Genomic DNA, 19,202 nt, shown 5'->3' with positions numbered 1-19,202 from the left:
CTGGTCAGGAGGGAATCGCCTCCCTTCCAGCCAGAAGGGGGCAGCTCCATCACCGCCTTCACCCTTCCAGATTTCCCTTCCTGCGAGGCTGATGCGTCTGAAATGGGTAGGGGCTTCTTGGCCTCCTGCCTCGGCAGCAAACCAACTTGCCTTCCAGGCATGTTTCTCAAAGCATCAGGGTTAATATTTAATGGGCCTCTTTGAGACCCAGCGCTTCTGGATTGCAGGCTGCAGTCCTCCTCCTGGTTATCAGCCCATCTTCAAAGCTGTCCCATGGGGCTTTGCACAAGCAAAAAGAAAAGAGAATATCCTCTGAGAATGATGATAATAAAAATAAAAATGAAGTTGGAAGGGACCTTGGAGGGCGTCTAGTCCAACCCCCTGCTCAGGCAGGAAACCCTGTACCAGTGGTGGCGAACCTAGGGCACGGGTGCCAGTGGCGGCACTCGGAGGCCTCTCTGTGGGCACACGTGCCGTTGTCCCAGCCTCGCCTCCCCACATGACCCCCTCCTCTCCAGCAGCCCCCATGAAGGAGACTCGCCCCCGAGCATGGCCCACACGGAGCAGCGCAGCCAAGGACATGGCAGCCAGGCAGCATAGACAAGACTGCCCTCACGCTCCATCCTGCAGTTGATGCTGCAGGGCACGGGCAGAGGGCATGGCCGCCATAGCGCTGCTGGGCTGCCTGGGCGATCTGCAGAGGGCCCTGGAGGCGGTGAGTGGTCCTATGGGCAGGAGGGGTGGGGGATGGGTAGGCAGGGGGGTTGGAGCAGGGGCGGGGCCCGTTTTTGGGCACTCAGTCTCTAAAAGGTTCACCGTCACTGCCTATATACCATTTCGGACCAATGGCTGCCCAGTCTCTTCTTAAAAACTTCCAGTGTTGGAGCGTTCACCGCTTCTGGAGGCAGGTGGTTCCCCTGGACAAGTTTCATAGGAGGTTCAGGATTGGTTAAAATGCTTAAAAACAACCGGCGTCTTTCCCTTCCTGACCCCAATCCCTGTTGGAGAGCTTTCACAAACCTTTTGTGCATTCTCTCTGACTCAATTATGTTTCAATGTCTTGTGGAAGCTAAGCACGACGCCAAACCAATTATTGGCGGGGATTCATAGGACAGCTGGATTCTATATGTCTTGCGATGCTCCAGCGCAGTGGTTCTCAACCTTTTTAATGCCGCGACCCCAACTGGTCGTAAGTCGAGGACTACTCAACTGGTGCAGCACCGTTTGCAGAATGGGACTTTTGGCGGGCTCAGCAGGGCAGAGACAGCCTGGACAATTCCTATTGGCTTTTGAAAGCCAATAGAATTAGACTCTATTCAAGTAGCACAGCTAAGGAAAAGGGGGAAAAAAATGGCGGACTGCGTTGTTTGGCGACCCCCGTGAAATGGTTGTTCGACCCCAAATGGGGTCCCGACCCACAGGTTGAGAACCACTGCTCCAGCGGGACAATAATGGATAAGCACACACACTCACACAAACACACGCAAACTCCGAACAGGAAAAATCTAAAGGGGAGTCATTTGGCTGAAAAGGTGAGAAATCCGGGGTTTGTTTTCCAAGCCTCCCCTCATCTTCATCACCCCACCAAGCAACCTTATTTACATCCAAAGGGGAGGAAAAGCTCCCTGCGCGTTGCCATGTGTGTCCCTCTGACCGCTCGGAGCAGAAGGGCATTCTGTCTCCCGGGCATAAGAACTGGCTGGCCAATTTCTTTGCGATGGCTTCTGGCCTGCTGCTGCTGCTGCTGCGCAGCCCCTCCTCCTCCTCCTCCAGCCTGCAGAGCCAGGCTGGGAAAGACAGGCTGGGAAGCAGCAGCTCTTAGCTGATTTCCATAGCTACGCAGGCAGGCGGCATTGGCATCACGGGGACCTGCCCTGAAAAGCAGGCGGGAGGGAGGGAGGCTCCCAGCTGCCCCCTTCACCAAGGAAGGTGACTGTTGTTGTTGGTACGTGGACAACAACGCCGCTGCTTTGCTCTCCCAGAAGATGCTGCACAGGCATCTCCACAGCAGGTTCCAGGACCAGGGATGAGCTGAGAGCAGGGCAGGAGCCCCCCCACCCCCAACGACAGCACCTGGGTGTTGCTGGGCTCCTCTCCCGGCCTCCCCCTACGCATGGCCAAGAGCTGAAGAAGCAAGTAGGTCCTAGAGCGTCCTTCCCTTGCCAAAAACACCATGATCCGCAAGAAAGCGTCTGCTCTGAGTCCAGCCGATGCCAGCCTCCTGCTCAGTGTGTCAAAGAGCTGCTCCGGGGCCCACTTCAGCGATGCCGGAGCCGTTCAAAATGGGGCCTCCACCGGTAGCTTCGTAAGTACGCGGGGAGAGCGGATTGATGGGATCCAACTGGGCTTTGTTTAAAAAAAAAAAGACCTTCCATCCCGCCAGGATCGTTTTGCTCAGGGATGGCTGTGGGATCTGGCCGCAACGGCGTCAGCGGGCGAAAGCACTCTGTGCATGCTCTCAGCACGCAAGCCCTCAGGAGGCGACCCGTTAAAAAGTTCCCACAAGAGAACAGGGGCAGATTCAAATTCCCCAGGAGCGCCTGAAAGCCTCATAAGCTGACCCAGCATGCGATCTGTCACCGTGCAAATAAAACGGGACGTTAGAGGGCAAGAGTTGTGGGCTTCCACCTGGAGGGAAGCCAGCTGTTTCCGACGGCAAGTGTGCAATGAATTTGGGACCCTGAAATGATTGAGGTGTAGGTCTCCGTGGAGGCCGCGTAGAGAAAAGGGGGAGCTTGGCAACTGCATCCTTGCCAGGGCGATGCCAAAACCATGCTTTGCGATGTGCGGCACAACCCATCACCCCAAAGCAGGAGCCTTTGAGCCTCTGGTGCAGCACTGGGTTTGTAAGCAAGCAGACAAGAGAGGGACGACATACCCCAAATTTGTGCTGCAAGCTGCTAAGATCTCTTAAAATACAGCCTCTAATGTGGGACAGTGGTACTCTCCAGTGTCTCCTGCCTGGCGGTCATGTTTTCCGACCCACAGCATCAGTTGGTCCCAGAGGGGTCCCAGCATCCTCTGTCTATACCCATCTGGTCTCACTTGATCTTCTCATTGGCAGGATGCGGAAGATACGGTCTACATTTACGGCAGAGACGGTTATGATTCTTCCACCAGCCGCAGAGGAAATTACTTCAGAGATGGGAAAACCAAGATCGGTGAGTAGTTCTACTTCTTGGTGGCATAAATGGATGGATCTGGGAAGGACCTCGGACCCTGTCCTAAATGAACTCTTGCTCAGCGCAAGCACATGAGAGTCCAGCAGAGGGAATGTCGGGGTTTTTTTTGTTCACAAGTTCATCTGGATGATTTGGCCAAAGCAAGAATCCTTGATGAAACGGGACTTCTTCCCGAAAGCTCTTTTCCAAATACCGAAGACGAACTAAGCCGGAAACCAGCTTCCAGGGCAAGGGGCAGCAGCTGGGAAAAAACTCGTGGCAAATCACTGCCTGAGAATTCAGAACGCTTGCAATAATTCATTTTACAATAACGTAAGCCTCTTAGGGAAGCCTTTGGACCAAGGTTCAAAATGCCCACCCGGTTGGCTTGCAGACTTCGTGCTGGTTTGGGAGGAGAAAGCCTGTCCCTCGAAGAAGAGGCGTGGCAAACAGCTGCACCGCCAGGGCGAGGCGGCAGCAGGCACGAGAGATGGAAGCGGCGGGGACCACCGCTACGGGCGGCACGAGAGATGGAAGCGGAAATTCCTCAAAAATCTGCGGAACGCTGGCCTCTTGATGGAGAAGGTGCGGTCTCTGCAGGAAAGGTCTCCGGGCTTTAATACGGGGTATTAAATACAGTGGCAGTAATACAGGGAGTGCCATGTTGGCATCCGAGACTGTCTAGACTTAGCTGGTGTTGGCAGAAATATCATCCCAGTCCTGACGTTCCTTCGCACTGAAGTGGAACTGACCCAAGTGCTTGGCAGAGGTCCACTCTTATCATCATGCAGAAAAATGCTGGGTTATAATTGGGGTTCCAGGAATTCTTGCTTGGGGTGTCTCCCCTCCTTCTCTTCGCGACCCGCCCCCAACCCAGTGGGTTGTTTTTACAGGAGGTGACCCAGAGCGAACACAAGAGCATCCACTACTTGAAGCTGAGCACGCCCTGGGAGGTGCTGGTGTATTACGCCGAGGAGCTGTGCATGCGAGCGCCTCTCCAAGTAAGTCCCGGGCTCGTTTGGTGTGTGTTTTGGAGTGTGGTACAGGAGCTTCACTTCCCCCCTGTCCTGCCACATGGGTCCTCTTTCCTTCCCAGGCTCACCCCAATCCAGACAGAAATAGTTCCGATGACCTGCTTCGGAAGCTGCGCATCCCCAACCTCATGGACCAGAGGGTGCCTAACAAGCCCGTGGATTACTACACCTGTGCCTTCCGCAAGTCCAAGCTCGACAGGTGAGCGGGGGCACAAGTGTGCTCAGATGGAGACTTGGCCTGGGAGAAGGGCTCTCCGGCTCCCAATTTCCTGGGAATGTTGATCGTTCCCTTCGTAGGATTTTCCTTCGGCTGAAGGGAGGAGGGAAGGACTGCTGGACCGAGCGCAGGTTCAGTCAAGGCTGGCATCCGGACCCCCACAAAGCCCCTTTCGGCTTTGAAGAACATTTTACGTCGGCCTTTGGCTTAAATCTGCTGCTGCTCTCTTTTCCAGGTTCCTGGGCAGTGATTTGCACGACAGCTACTTCAACAATACGCAAAGGCATCGCATCGTAAGCCCTCGTAGGGGAGAAGCCCCAGCCCAGTTCCAGGGCTGGAGCAGATAAGGCCAGCTCAGAGGGAGGAAGCCCTCCCTTTCTCTGCCGTTTCGACCATTGGCTCGCTTCCTTGGGCGATGGTCCAACATTGACACAGCAACCCCGCTTTCCACTTTTTGTATGTGTGCGTGTGTAGTTCTTGTTCTGGCTTTCCGTGTCCCGGTGCATGACCAGTTAATCCCACCTGCAGGTGTATGAAATCTTGGCACGGACGATTTACGGGAAACGGAAGCACGCCGAAATAGGCATCGACCGACTGCTGAACGAAGGGGTCTACTCCGCCGCTTTCCCGCTGCACGAGGTAAGTGGGTCGCCGAGGCTTCCCGGCGGGGAGCAGAGCGGGAAAGCAGAGAGGTCGTGCCCAGGAGGGCCGGGTCCATCTCGGCCCAGAAGTCCTGCCTCTCCGGCCCCAGCGCGGTCATTGGTCAAGGAAAGGCCTCTCCTTCCTGCCTTTTCACTTTGGTGGTCCGCAAAGGGAAACGACCCCTGGCGTTTTTGAGCATCACAAAGCAGTCCTTCACTCACTTTCCAGTAATATCCCTTAAATTTGGTTTTGTTTTTTTTAGGGCAGCGGTTCTCAACCTGTGGGTCGGGACCCCATTTGGGGTCGAACGACCATTTCATGGGGGTCGCCAAACAACGCAGTCCGCCATTGTTTTCTCCCCTTTTCCTTAGCTGTGCTACTCCCTTTTATTCTATTGGCTTTCGAAAGCCAATAGAATAGACTCTCTTGAATAGAGTCTAATTCTATTGGCTTTCAAAAGCCAATAGGAATTGTCCAGGCTGTCTCTGCCCTGCTGAGCCCGCCAAAAGTCCCATTCTGCAAACGGTGCTGCACCAGTTGAGTAGTCCTCGACTTACGACCGGTTGAGTAGTCCTCAACTTACGACCGGTTGGGGGTCGCAGCATTAAAAAGGTTGAGAACCACTGTTTTAGGGAGAAGTAGTTTGGCACCAGTCTTCTGGCTGGGTTTCGTATTCCAGCTCTAGCCTTTTAAGAGCCCTGCCAAGGTCTTTGGGGGTTGCCTTGTGGAGGATGGGTATCCCTTCAATCTCTCTCTCTCTCTCTCTCTCTCTCTCTCTCTCTCTCTCTCTCTCTCTCTCTCTCTCTCTCTCTCTCTCTCTAGGGTCCCTATGAGCTCCCGGACTATGAGGTACTAAGCGAAGAGCTGAACCCCCGCCAGATCCTGTACCGTTTTTGGGCCCGCTGGGCCTGCTGGTACAAGTATCAACCCCTCGATCACATCCGGGAATACTTTGGAGAGAAGGTGGCCATCTACTTCGCCTGGCTGGGTGAGACACATCCAGAGGATTGGGGGGGGGGAGGTCTTGCTTCTCTTGCCCAGCCTAGCCCCCCCTCCCCGTCCAGAACATAAAACATCGATCAGGTTTTGAGCAAACTCTGGGAACAACTTGCCTTGAAGACAGAGGTCTTCAAACGTGGCCCTTTGATGACTTGTGGACTTCAACTCCCAGAATTCCTCAGCCAGCTTGCCTGGCTGAGGAATTCTGGGAGTTGAAGTCCACAAGTCATCAAAGGGCCAAGTTTGAAGAGCCCTGCTTTAAGACCACAGAGTATGTTGCACGGACCCTTAGCAAGGTCAGATCCATGAGCCCAACTGGCATTTCATTGGCACCTGATGCATTTTAACTTTAATCTTTAGTGCCTATGCAGGTCACATTGTGGTCTTGTGCGATCTCAGCTCATGCTTAAAATTATGGTTTCGTCTACGGCAGCGGTTCTCAACCTACGGATCACGACCCCATTTGGGGTCTATCGACCATTTCTCGGGGGTCGCCAAGCAAGGCTGTCCGCCATTTTTTTTCCCCCTTTTCCGGCGGGTGCCTTACCTGCCTTGGGCTGGGCCAGCTGGTGGCCCAGCCGGTGGTCGGCCTGCTCCGTCTCTGCCGCTTGCCAGCTACGCCTCGGCTGGCGCAGGGCGCGGCACCACACATGCGCGGCGCTCTCGGGCAGGGAAAGTCCTCGACTTATGACTGGTTGGGTAGTCCTCGACTTACGAACGGTTTAGTCCTCGACTTATGACCAGTTGGGGGTCGCGGCATTCAAAAGGTTGAGAACCACTGATCTACGGCGAGACGCCTGAAGCGGTTTCACGCAAAAGCAAATTAAAACATATGTTGCGAATCGATTCTTCCAAAGTGGCAAGCTGCGATCTGGCCAGAACCTGTGCGGCACGCTTACCATCTCTGGCAGAGGACCTCCTCCGGGTGGGGAAAGGGGGCAGGGGGTTCTTCAACACCTCTTCCTCTTTCTTGCAGGCTTCTACACAGCCTGGCTGATCCCAGCCGCAGCCATTGGCAGCTTTGTGTTCCTCGCCGGCCTCTTCGTCCTGGACACCAACGTGCCAGCGTGAGTGTGGAAGGACGCTGGTGGGAGGGGGGAATGGAGAAACGTGGCTGCCAGGAGTGGACATCCGAGAGTCACATATTTCTCCTGCGAGGTGTTTACTTCCTTGTCCAAAATGTGCACTTATTGACCAAATTTATGGAGCACCGTTTCATTTGTGGAAAATAGCTGTTGATGAGGCTCTTCCTAGAGCAGGGGTAGGCAACCTTGGCCCCTTCATGACTTGTGGACTTCAGCTCCAAGAATTCCTGAGCCAATATGGGGAACTATGGCCTCTTCATGACTCGTGGCCTTCAAATCCCAGAATTCCTGTGCCAGCATGGGGGAACTATGGCCCCCTCACGACTGGTGGACTTCAACTCCCAGAATTCCTGAGCCAGCATGAGGGAACTATAGCCCCCTCATGACTGGTGGACTTCAACTCCCAGAATTCCTGAGCCAGCATGGCTGAGCTTGGAAACCTCTCCCTTCCCCCTCAGCATGGCTGGCTCAGGAATTCTGGGAGTTGAAGTCCACCAGTCATAAAAGAGCCAAGGTTGCCTACCCCTTTGTCTACCTAGAGCATATAGGGCCCATGCCTGAAGCCTGCCCCTGCGCATGGCACAGTCCTTTCATGCCCAGTGGGCATCTGTGCCTCTGAGGTGGGAGAAGGACCTCCAAGGTCCCTTCCAACTTTATTATTATTATTATTATTATTATTATTATTATTATTATTATTATTATTATTATTATTATTATTATTACTATTAATTGAAAAGTTTTATAAAAGTTACAATATACACCCCAAAGCCCACCCACCCTAAACCCCCCCTCCCTCCCCCACTTCCCAGAGCTGAGTACAGGGTTACAAATATAATAATCATACTCTAACTAACATTAACCAACTATATAAATAACCAAGTTCATAATGCGCTTTAACTCCCCTTTAACGTAAATATAAACAAATTAAAAGTAAACATAATAATATAAACAAGTTAATATCCTAATTATTAAGCAATACAATATCCAACATGTTATATTATTATTATTATTATTATTATCATTATTATTATTATTGATCATCGCACAGTTAGCCAGATATTCAGACTGGATTGGCATTTTGTCTACCTATCGAGTCCTTACCCAGGACCTGGGATAGGCAGATGTGGATCTTTGATGGTATTACATTATTATTATTATTATTATCGATCATCGCACAGTCAGCCAGATGTTCAGACTGGATTGGCATTTTGTCTACCTATCGAGTCCTTACCCAGAACCTGGGATAGGCAGATGTGGATGTTTGATGGTATTACAGATATCGTCGCAGGATGGAAGCAGTTCCTAATAAGGCTGCCTTTTGCAATTGACTAATAGCGAATTTGTCAATGCCAATGGTGTTCAAGTGGTGCTCCAGTTATTTTGGGATTGCACCCAAGGAGCCTAACTTGAACACTATTATTATTATTATTATTATTATTATTGGCACACTTACCGGTAGAAGAAAGATCTTGGCCCAATGCAAAACTCTTCCTGCATTTTCTAACCGACTTCGCCCAATCTACCGTGACGCAGCCTCCAGGTTGAAGGGCAGTCTACCTCCGAGCACCAGAGCATCAATAGGGGCTGTTAGACTCCTTTTGGAGAAATCTCCTTGAGGGCAGAATCCTTAAAAAAAAAAAAAAAGTTTTATTAGTTTTTATAGGGCTAGGGATAGAATGGGGTCAGCATTGGGATTAGGGTTGGGGTCAGGGTTGGGGGTTGGGACTAAGCTTTCCCCAAGTAACATTTTCAATATTTAGCAAACCGTATATTGTCTGGGTATATATATTTAAATAACAGGAATAGATATAGCAATAGATAACAGTAATAGATATGGTTAATTATCATAAGCAGTATTAATTAATCACCCCATAGCATTGGGGGGACAAGCCTTTTCCTCCCTAAGTTCCCCCCCTCTTCTCTTTTTCCCCCCTTTCCAGGAAAGAAGTCTGCAAGAGTGGGGGAGACTTCCTCATGTGCCCTCTGTGCGATACTTGTGGCAACTGGAACCTCTCCGAGATCTGCCCCATGGCAAAGGCAAGGGGGCTTCCTTCCGCTTCCGGGGAGGGGGCATCGCTGAGGGGGAACATGGCTTCCTTGTCCCCTCACCAACTGGGCCCCCCAAGGGGAGAGATTTTCCTTAAGGAGAGCAAGGGAGAAGATCTGCGATCCGTTAAATTTAAAATAGTGATGGAAAATTTCACATTGAGAAAAACGTATGAAGTCACTGACTGTCCAAAAGGTGGAATGTTAAATTAATTAAGCTATGTCTAAACTGAAGATTATTGATGAACGTTAGAAAGCTACTTTCTGTTGGATTGTATAGAACAGTGGTTCTCAACCTTTTTAATGCCGCGACCCCCCAACTGGTCGTAAGTCGAAGACTACTCAACCGGTCGTAAGTCGAGGACTACTCAAACTGGTGCAGCCCCGTTTGCAGAATGGGACTTTTGGCGGGCTCAGCAGGGCAGAGACAGCTTAGACAATTCCTATTGGCTTTGGAAAGCCAATAGAATTAGGCTCTATCAAGAGAGTCTATTCTATTGGCTTTCAAAAGCCAATAGAATAAAAGGGAGTAGCACAGCTAAGGAAAAGGGGGAAAAAAATGGTGGACTGCGTTGTTTGGTGACCCCCGTGAAACGGTCGTTCGACTCCAAATGGGGTCCCGACCCACAGGTTGAGAACCACTGGTATAGAATAAGAACTGTGTTGGTTTGAATATGAGAGACTATATGTTAAGGGGGAAAGAGAGGGAATTAGTTGTCGTAAATACTGTGAGATTTGTATTGATGACATTTAAATGGAACGGAATTATTGTACTCAGCTGCCACGTTGCTTTTCAAAGGTGCAAATGTAATATTAGAAAATTAATAAAAATAAATAAATAAAAAAAGATCTGAGATCCACTGGTTCCCGAGACGGACACGCAGCAGCCATTTTAAGTCCCACCTTGGTGCAGTTGCAGAGGGCCCAGCTGATCCGGCTCCTCCATAAAATGGGAACAATTATCCAACTATATCAGCAGCTTATTTTTTCCCCCCCATTCCTCATTCATTTGCTCAGTATCCCACAGGACCACAGCTCTATTCTAGGGAAGCACTGGAACAAGGGGGCAAACCCCCTTCCAGTATCCAAAGCCCCAAGCTCAGAATTATTCACTCTCTTGGGAATGAGATGGTTTTTGGCGACTCCTGAGATTGTGGGTGAAAAGCAGGATAGACCCTCCCAGGTCAGATTTGCTCGTCCCTCAGGAATGGGGGTGGTAGCCGCTGGCAAATCCTCTAGTCTGGGAGAGGGTTTTTTTTTTTTTCCAATCCTTTTTCTCCATCTCTGCAGCTTGGGTACCTCTTTGACCATCCGGGGACCGTTTTCTTTAGCATCTTCATGTCCTTCTGGGCTGTGACGTTCCTGGAGTATTGGAAGCGGAGAAACGCCACGCTGGCTCACCATTGGGACTGCATGGACTTCCAAGAAGAGGAGGCAAGTGTCCTTTTCCCAATCTTCCTTTCCCGCTGCTCTCCCCACGGGCGGGGGGGGGGGAGGCCAAGCCAGCTGGCCCTCGTTCCTTCCTGGGCAGGTAGGACAACCTCAGCAGACCCCGGAAGGAAACCACTTGGAACCATCACGCCGAACGATGAATATCAGGACAATTCCGATTACGTTTTTTGCCTTTTGTCTTGGGATGGCCAGCAGGCATTCCCGGGGCCGTTTACCAAAGACAGTAAGAGGTTGACTCAACCAACGAAGCTGTAATTCTGCCCAATTGAAGGTTGCCTTACTAAAAGGCATCCAATCCTGTTACTGATAACTCCGGTACAAGAGCAAAATAAGGTGGGGAAGGGTACTGATCACAAATCAGCTCGTAATAAGACCAGGTGGAAGTCATCGCCCTCACGTAACTGGGAATAACTCCCGTTGAGAGAGCCTGTATGATGCAGTGCTTAAGGCGCCACGTTATAAGACCGGGAGTTCTAGTCCTGCCCTAGGCCTGATGTCATGCCCCCGGTTGGAGACTGATTCTGAGGACAACATGGAGTTCCCTGTTGAGGCGGAGGAGGGGGTGTCTGTGGCTTCGGAAGACTGTGGGGAGGAACAGGCTGAAGCAGGCCAGGGCCCTTCAAGCTTGGAACAGGGAAGGCACAGCTCAAGCGAGGAGCAAGGCCCTCCCCACCAGATCCCAGAGCAAGGAGAGCAGAGAGGAGGAGGGAACAACTGCTCGGGAGGAGAGCGTCCCGCCCCACTCCACAAGGCACGCCTGGGGAGTAGGTATTTAAGGAAACGCTGTGGGGTGGGGCATTTGCCGGGAACAAACGTGAACTCTTGTGATGTGAGCTCTTGTACCTGGACTCTTTACATTTTGGATCAAGTTGGTTTCCTGCTGAGTGTTCCTTGCTGTCCTCAGTTTTGTGGTTTGCAGGTTACAGGCAAGCTGGGCGTTGAAAAGATCATACTTTGTTTGTTATCTGTTTTACTTTAAAGAACCGTTTCGCTCCGTTGACTGTTTTATTGACCTTGTGCCAGCAATGTGGGGTGAACGTTGGAGGTGCTTACAAAGACAATTATTCTGACCAGCTGATTGCTTTGCCTCTGTTCGGGGCCCTGGGTCATCACAGCTGACTAGCCATCTTGGGCCAGTCACTCTCTCTCAGCCCTAGGAAGCAGGCAAGGGCAAGCCACCTCGGAAATCTTGCCAAGAAAACTGCAGGCAATCTTCCAGGCCCTTGACAGGATTCGGCCCCGAGCCGAAAGCACAAAATACAAACCAACGCTAAACCTCCCATTGAGTTCAACAAGGTCACTTCCTTGTTTGTTCTCACCCTGATTTCCCCCCCCCCTTTTTTTCCTCTCCCACTTTCTCTGGCCTGCCCCTAGGAACGTCCTCGCCCAGAGTTTGCTGCTAGGGCCCCTTGCCTGGAACAGAACCCCATCACAGGCCTGAAGGAGCCCTATTTCCCTAAGCACGACCAGCTGTCACGCATCCTGACTGGGTCCATGGCTATCGTCATCATGGTGAGGGGCTATTGCCATGGGGAGGGGGGGAGGAGAGAAAGAGAGCCCCGTCCCCAATCTCTGATGCTCCTCTCGCGTCTTGGTTCCTCCTCAGCTCTGCGTGGTGATGATCTTTTTGGTGTCGGTGATCATGTACCGGGGGATTGTCAGCACCGCAATCTACCACACCGGAAACAGAGTTCTGATGACGCAGGTGAGGGCTGCCCTCTTGGCTCTGCTTGGACACCTCCGCCCTCAAGATTCCGTTGGGCCCTCCCCAGAGATGTTCCTTATCCTTTCTCCAGATTTAGGGTTTCAGAGAGAACAGAATTATGGGCAGTTCCTCTTTCTGTCTGCACAGAAAAAAATGTGTCAGGGAAGACAGAGCTGGATTTGATATTATCCACAGCCCGGTTCGCTAACACTCTTAATACAGGGGTCTTCAAATGTGGCCCTTTGATGACTTGTGGACTTCCACTCCCAGAATTCCTCAGCCAGGCATACGTGAAGTCCACAAGTCATCAAAGGGCCAGCTTTGAAGACCCCTGTCTTAAATCTAACAAACAAAATGGAAGCTAGCTGAGGAATTCTGGGAGTTGAAGTCCACAACTCATCAAAGGGCCAGCTTTGAAGACCCCTGTCTAAAATCTAACAAACAAAATGGAGGCTGGCTGAGGAATTCTGGGAGTTGAAGTCCACAAGTCATCAAAGGGCCATGTTTGAAGACCCCTGTCTTAAATCTAACAAACAAAATGGAGGCTGGCTGAGGAATTCTGGGAGTTGAAGTCCACAAGTCATCAAAGGGCCAGCTTTGAAGACCCCTGCTCTAATACAAGGCTCGTAAGGCAACAATAGCAGTAGTAGAAAGAGAAGCTTTCACCTGCCTTTTGCTCTTCCAGCTGGTGGTCCAAAACCCACCTAAGTTATGGTCCTCTTAAATTACTTTCTGTGTAAATATTATCTTGAAAACCTTCAGGTTCTCTGTGCTTTTTCTTTTTATGCATCTTTATTGCAGTTCTAGCTGGGGTACCGTGAAAGTTCAAAAGAGATGGGCAAAATGCCCGCCCCCCCGGGAGGAGAGGGTTGAGGGACGAGAAAATGGGGTAAAATGGGACCTCTCCCCCCCTGTTCCTGCAGGCAGGTAACATTGCGAATATCAGCAGCTCCATGGTGAACCTGGTGCTCATCCTTCTCATGAGCCAGGTCTACACCTCCTTGGCCGAGAAGCTTACCAGATGGGGTGAGTGGAAGACTCCCGTCGTTCGACCAACAGTAGCCAATGAGCCCGGGGATGTTTCGCTTTTAAGAGTACTCAAAACCTCCTTTGTGGGGAGGGGGGGAAACACATTTCATAGAATTGGAACTTTTTTTAACCGCCGATTATTAGGCTTTCTCGTTGCTGGAACCTGTCAGAACTCCGGGCCGATTCCTTCGGCATCTGTGATTGATCCGGCTTGTCCTTGTTTCACCTCTCTACTCCTCCTTGCAGAAATGCACCGGACTCAGACGCAGCACGAGGACGCCTTTACCTTCAAAGTGTTCATTTTCCAGTTTGTGAACTTCTACTCGTCTCCTTTCTACGTGGCTTTCTTCAAAGGCAGGTAGGGGACGCGGCGAAAAGCTTTCCGCTTAGAGGCAGGGAGGGAAGGAGGCTCGCTCGGAGAGGTCCTTGGGCCATCTAGCCCTCCTTGCAAAACGAGAGAGATGCCAAACCAGACTCAAGGGGCCTCTGAGTTGAGCTGGGCCTTCCTCTTGAACATAGACCCGTTTTCCTGCCACCTTATTAGGCCAATCTTGACTCTCTCCCTGCTGGTCCAGAGTTGGGTTCACAACACAAAACACACAGCTCTGGGCAAGAACTGGGCTTCCTATCCTCAGAGCTGGACCTGACTTTCCATCCTTTTCAATACCTTCCCTTTTTCCCAGCAGGTTTGTGGGCTACCCTGGCCAATATGGACAGCTCTTAGGCATGAGGAATGAAGATGTAAGTATAATGCCGCAGTGAGTCCTTGTGCACGCCAGACACTGACGGCCACTTCTCAAAAGAATTGGGCAGAGCCATGCACATGCATTTTCTTTGGCTGTACCGTAACGGTTGTCCCCGATGTACAGAGATGACGTGCAAATGCCGCAGGTGCACGCATGTCCCCCCCCTCTCATCCTGCAGTGCGGTCCTGGCGGGTGCCTCATCGAATTGGCCCAGCAGCTGTTCATCATCATGGTTGGGAAGCAGATTGTCAGCAACGTCCAGGAGTTCTTTGTTCCGTGAGTTGCCTTCTTGGGAAACGGCCGAGAGACAAGGTGGATTGGTCAAAGGAGTGCCAGTAATTGAGTGGCACTTCCCCAGCTGAGGGGGGACAGCCAGACCGAAGCGTCCTGTTTCTTTCCTTGCAGCAAGCTAAAGGCTTGGCACCAGAAAAGGAAGCTGGCCAAGGTGCGAGGGGGGCAGATCTGCCAGGAGCCCAAACGGTGGGAGGAAGACTATGAACTGATTGAATGTGAAGGCCTGTTTGAGGAGTACCTGGAGATGGGTGAGCAGGAAGGGAGAAGGGGAGTCAAGCTCCTTTGGGACACAGAGGAGCAAAAGGAGTTCGGGAGGTCTAGATTCAGGCCATCACTTGGTCCAGTGAGACCTGGAGATCCTTTCCACGAGTGGCTCTCCAAAGATCAAGAGCTACACTAATTGAGTGGCGAGCAACAGAGTTGTCCAGCCTCCCAATGTCCAAAAGATAGCTTTTCCAGTAAAGCGAGTCCAGTTATATTGGATGTTCCACTTTCGTTAGACTGAATACGTTTGGGATAACTGAAATCCTTCCAGTTCTTCTCCACCCTGATGGTTTGGTCATCCAAACTTTAGCCTAGTATGACACGCAGAGGTAAGAAAGGAAGAACCACCCAAAAGATCATCTGGTCAGTCTTGCAGACACGAGCCCTATTCCTCCCGTCGTTCCGAGGATTGCGTAGGGTTCTGCAAAACAGTGACACTAAACGTGGCCCCTTCTTCCTTAGTGCTCCAGTTTGGCTTCATCACCATTTTTGTGGCAGCTTTCCCGCTGGCCCCGCTCTTCGCCCTGCTCAATAACTGGGTCGAGATCCGTCTGGATGCCCAGAAATTTGTCTGCGAGTACCGGCGCCCCGTGGCTGAGCGAGCCCAGGACATCAGTGTTTGGTTCTTTCTCCTTGAGGTCTTGGCACAAATCTCCGTCGTTGTCAATGTGAGTCGAGAAGAAGCAGCGGAGATCCTCAAGCTACTGACCGGCAGTTTCCAAGATCCCTTTACTGGGGGGAATGTGGGGGTCCGTATCTTCTCTGGGGCTGTGAGTGAAACAGCAGAAAGCCCCCCTCGCCCCAATGACAGCCACTCCTGCCTGTTTACCCCCAGGCCTTTCTCATTGCCTTCACCTCGGACTTCCTGCCACGGCTCCTGTACCAATATGATTATGACAGCCATCTCCATGGCTATGTGAACTTCACCCTGGCTTACTCCCCACCTGCTTACGTGCACAGCAACCATACCATGTGCAGGTGAGCAGAGAGCCTCCATCGCCAGCAATCATGGTTAGGTCTTCCCCCACCCCATGATGCTGATCTGCCGTGGCCTCTCCACAGGTACAAAGCCTTCCGCGATGCTCACGGGAACTACACCCTGTTTTACTGGAAACTCCTGGCCATTCGCCTGGGCTTCATCATCGCCTTTGAGGTGAGACCCAAACACTTTTATGGACGGAGTCTGAGTAGAGAACTACTGTGTGGGACTCAGCAGCTGTGGCCTGTTGGGAGCAAGCAAGGCCTGGCTTAAGTCAAAGGAAAGCAGGCATTCCAAAAAATTAATCCTTCCGTGATGTTCGCGATTTATGTTGCTTATAGCGCCTCATTTTCCAAGGATAGCGTCAGCGTATCCTTTGGCTCGAACTTTCTGCCTGTTTAAAAAATAAAATGCACGGATTGAATACAATCATCCGTTTAAGGTAGATTTCAATGCTGTTTATTTAGTTGGCTGGGAATGTTCATTCTTGTTGTTCCAAATGTAACATCCGAAGTTTCTCAGTGTATAATCGGGGTTGGGCAAAAAAGTTTCAGCCCAGATTATTTTCACTCAAAAGCCCTCCTTATCCATTTATTTACCAGGATTTATTCAGTTGAATAATCTCTTAGAACCATCTCATTTTTTTATCCAAATAAGAGGTGAAATTTGCTGGATTATCAGCTGCCATTTGCCAAGGCATGGTCGTATTCAAATGTCAGACCTGCCAATCTGGGTAAATATTGATTATCTGCTCTTTGTGAAAGAACGCAGTTGCTAAGATTTCTGTACTCCAAAGCTGACTTAGAAATAGAAAAGACCCTGATATTGGGCTTTTGGGCACAGCCCTTTTTTTTTTTTCGGTCAAAATTTCATTTCCAAAAGAGAGAGTGGTGTTGGCTTACCTGGCCAGGTGGTCGTAAGGGCTGATGATTCGGGGATGGGCGGCCTCCCGCATGGCTCACCTCCCTCCCTCCTTCTCTGGACAGCCATTTGTCCCAAATGGTATAGGGCAGTGGTTCTCAACCTGTGGGTCGGGACCCCATTTGGGGTCGAACGACCATTTCACAGGGGTCGCCAAACAAGGCTGTCCGCCATTTTTTTTCCCCTTTTCCTTAGCTATGCTACTCCCTTTTATTCTATTGGCTTTGGAAAGCCAATAGAATACACTCTCTTGAATAGAGTCTAATTCTATTGGCTTTCAAAAGCCAATAGGAATTGTCCAGGCTGTCTCTGCCCTGCTGAGCCCGCCAAAAGTCCCATTCTGCAAACGGTGCTGCACCAGTTGAGTAGTCCTCGACTTACGACCGGTTGAGTAGTCCTCGACTTACGACCGGTTGGGGGGGGGTCGCGGCATTAAAAAGGTTGAGAACCACTGGTACAGGGTTTCCTGCCTGAGCAGGGGGATGGACTAGATGACCTCCAAGGTCCCTTCCAACTTTATCATTATTATTGTTATTATTATTATTTCCAGCACGTGGTCTTCTTCTGCTTGCGCCTGATTGACTGGCTGGTGCCGGACATCCCCGCGTCCCTGGAAGTCAAGATCAAGAGGGAGCGTTACCTAGCCAAGCAGGCCCTGGCCGACCACCAGGAGGCGCTGCTGACGACGGTGAGTCCCGACTCTTCTCCCAGCAGCTCAGGTCAGTCGGTGAGAGCAGCACAAAGCACAACGCATGTGTGTCCGTTTGTGTGTCTGTGTGTTTTGCTCCAGTGCCGAGAGAAGGGTTCAGAAGAGGGACAGGTATGGACCCTTCTTCCCCAGAGCCGGCACCACCCGGGCTTCCGCAGTCCGGCCACCTTGTGCGGTGAAGATGAATGGGTGGCTGTGCAATCACACACTCTGGCAAGTTCGGATTTCCAGCCGAGAAACTCGGGGAGACTTAGCGCCACCACCCCCCAAAATCACTCAGAATCTGCGCCTCTCTCTTCACGACGAGCTGCACCACTGTAGCATGGTGTGATTGCCCTTTGTGTCGTGGTGCAGTCTGTACTGTGATGCTTGTACCATCTGTGCTTCCATTAAGGGCAACATAATCAGAGGCAGCCTTGTGCTGAGGGGGATCTTCGTCTTCTCGGCTCCAGAAATGCCTGCGTCCAGGGCGGGGCTCTTTCCCTGGAACCGCCATCCAAATAGGGGAAAAAAACAGCGTCTCTTTCTGTCCTCTGAGGCTCCTTTGGCTGAGGATGCCGTCCTGAGGGGGTCGCCAAACAACGCAGTCCACCATATTTTCCCCCTTTTCCTTAGCTGTGCTACTCCCTTTTATTCTATTGGCTTTTGAAAGCCAATAGAATAGAGTCTCTTGAATAGAGTCTAATTCTATTGGCTTTCCAAAGCCAATAGGAATTGTCCAGGCTGTCTTTGCCCTGCTGAGCCCGCCAAAAGTCCCATTCTGCAAACGGTGCTGCACCAGTTGTAGTCCTTGACTTACGACCGGTTGAGTAGTCCTCGACTTACGATCGGTTGGGGGGGGGGTCGCGGCGTTAAAAAGGTTGAGAACCACTGGATTAAATAAACCACTTCTCCCCTTAATGCTCAACTTAAATTATCGCTTTCATTCGAGCTGCCCTTTCAGCTCCTCACCGCAAGCCTCTCGGCCGCGTTTTGCCAGAGCGGGGTGGAGATCGTGAAAGAAAAAAACGGGAGCACGCTTTTGCTTCCTTATTCTGAACAGGCCCTTCTGTTTTATTTCTACTTCTCTTCGTACAGCAAGCAGCCTTTTCTCCAGCAGTATGAATTAGCCCTGCCGGCGAGGTCGAAGCATGGGCACCAGTGCATCCCCCTCCATTTTTTTGCTCCAGTGCCGAGCAGCTCTCTCGACCGCATGGACAATGCCAGTGGGGACTGGGAGGGAAGAATTTTCCTGCAGCGGACTTTGCGAGACCCAGAAGATTGGACTAAGGAAGCCCCACGGAGACCTTGACCGAGGCTCCCAAGCTATTCTCCTGGAAACGTTTCCTGGCGGATTCTTTCTTTTCTCAGCTTCCCAGGCAAGGGGCCTCGGAGACCAGTTCTGGGACGAGCCCAGCTTGGCCTCCTTTCCGATTCCCTGCCGCCTTGGCTCCTTGGTGGCTTCTTCTCGGCCTTGCAGGTTTCAACCTGCGTCCGAAGGGCAGGGACGTCTTCAAAGAGCGAGTCCCCCCAAATAGAGCTTCAACCAAGCCACCAGAAATCCTTGTGGAAGGACATGGGTGGGTGGGGGGGAGGCTGTGGACTGTGGGAGATGTGGCACTGCCCTACCTTCCTTCGCCCCACAGCTGTTGCCGATGGCTTGGGAAGTGAAACCCAACACTCTTTTAGCACGATTTCCGTTCCCTCCTAATCCCACCTTGGGCCTTTCTGACCGTCATGACAATTCAGAGTTGCAACGGTACAGCTTGTATCGACAGGGGATTTAATAAAAGTCTGGAACGGTCTGGATCTTTTGTCTCCATGAGGGGCCACGGGAGAGTGGGGACACCTGGGGGCTTTGCTGGTGCAATTCTATAACAAAAGCGCTGGAATCTTTGATATTCCTGAGTTGCTTATTTCTATTGGAGAAAGAATATGAT

General features: G+C 51.3%; 1 protein-coding gene across 3 annotated transcripts; it reads left to right on the top strand.

The window, feature by feature from the left end:
• The first annotated feature begins 1,695 nt into the window (after positions 1–1,695).
• On the top strand, positions 1,696–18,829 carry LOC120319047 (anoctamin-7-like). 3 transcript variants are annotated; one of them, XM_039367343.1, is made up of 23 exons: positions 1,696–2,305; positions 3,065–3,161; positions 3,556–3,746; positions 4,055–4,162; positions 4,258–4,394; positions 4,648–4,705; positions 4,941–5,051; positions 5,877–6,042; positions 7,030–7,120; positions 9,079–9,175; positions 10,475–10,618; positions 12,011–12,148; positions 12,243–12,341; positions 13,265–13,367; positions 13,617–13,728; positions 14,054–14,111; positions 14,295–14,392; positions 14,522–14,658; positions 15,137–15,342; positions 15,510–15,652; positions 15,737–15,827; positions 17,125–17,293; positions 18,361–18,829. In XM_039367343.1, exons 1-23 carry the CDS (start codon positions 2,174–2,176, stop codon positions 18,390–18,392), a joined length of 2,718 nt encoding a protein of 905 aa, XP_039223277.1. In that variant the 5' UTR covers positions 1,696–2,173; the 3' UTR covers positions 18,393–18,829. The 3 variants fall into 3 exon arrangements, with proteins under 3 accessions (XP_039223277.1, XP_039223278.1, XP_039223279.1); XM_039367344.1 differs by having other exon boundaries at positions 1,697–2,305; positions 14,057–14,111; XM_039367345.1 differs by having other exon boundaries at positions 1,697–2,305; positions 17,125–17,262.
• The last annotated feature ends 373 nt before the right edge of the window (positions 18,830–19,202 follow it).

Source organism: Crotalus tigris, unplaced genomic scaffold (assembly GCF_016545835.1).
Source record: "Crotalus tigris isolate CLP2741 ecotype Arizona unplaced genomic scaffold, ASM1654583v1 scf7180000020588.15403103151:6194809, whole genome shotgun sequence".
NCBI lineage: Eukaryota > Metazoa > Chordata > Lepidosauria > Squamata > Viperidae > Crotalus > Crotalus tigris.
This window is presented reverse-complemented; position numbering and strand designations above follow the sequence as displayed.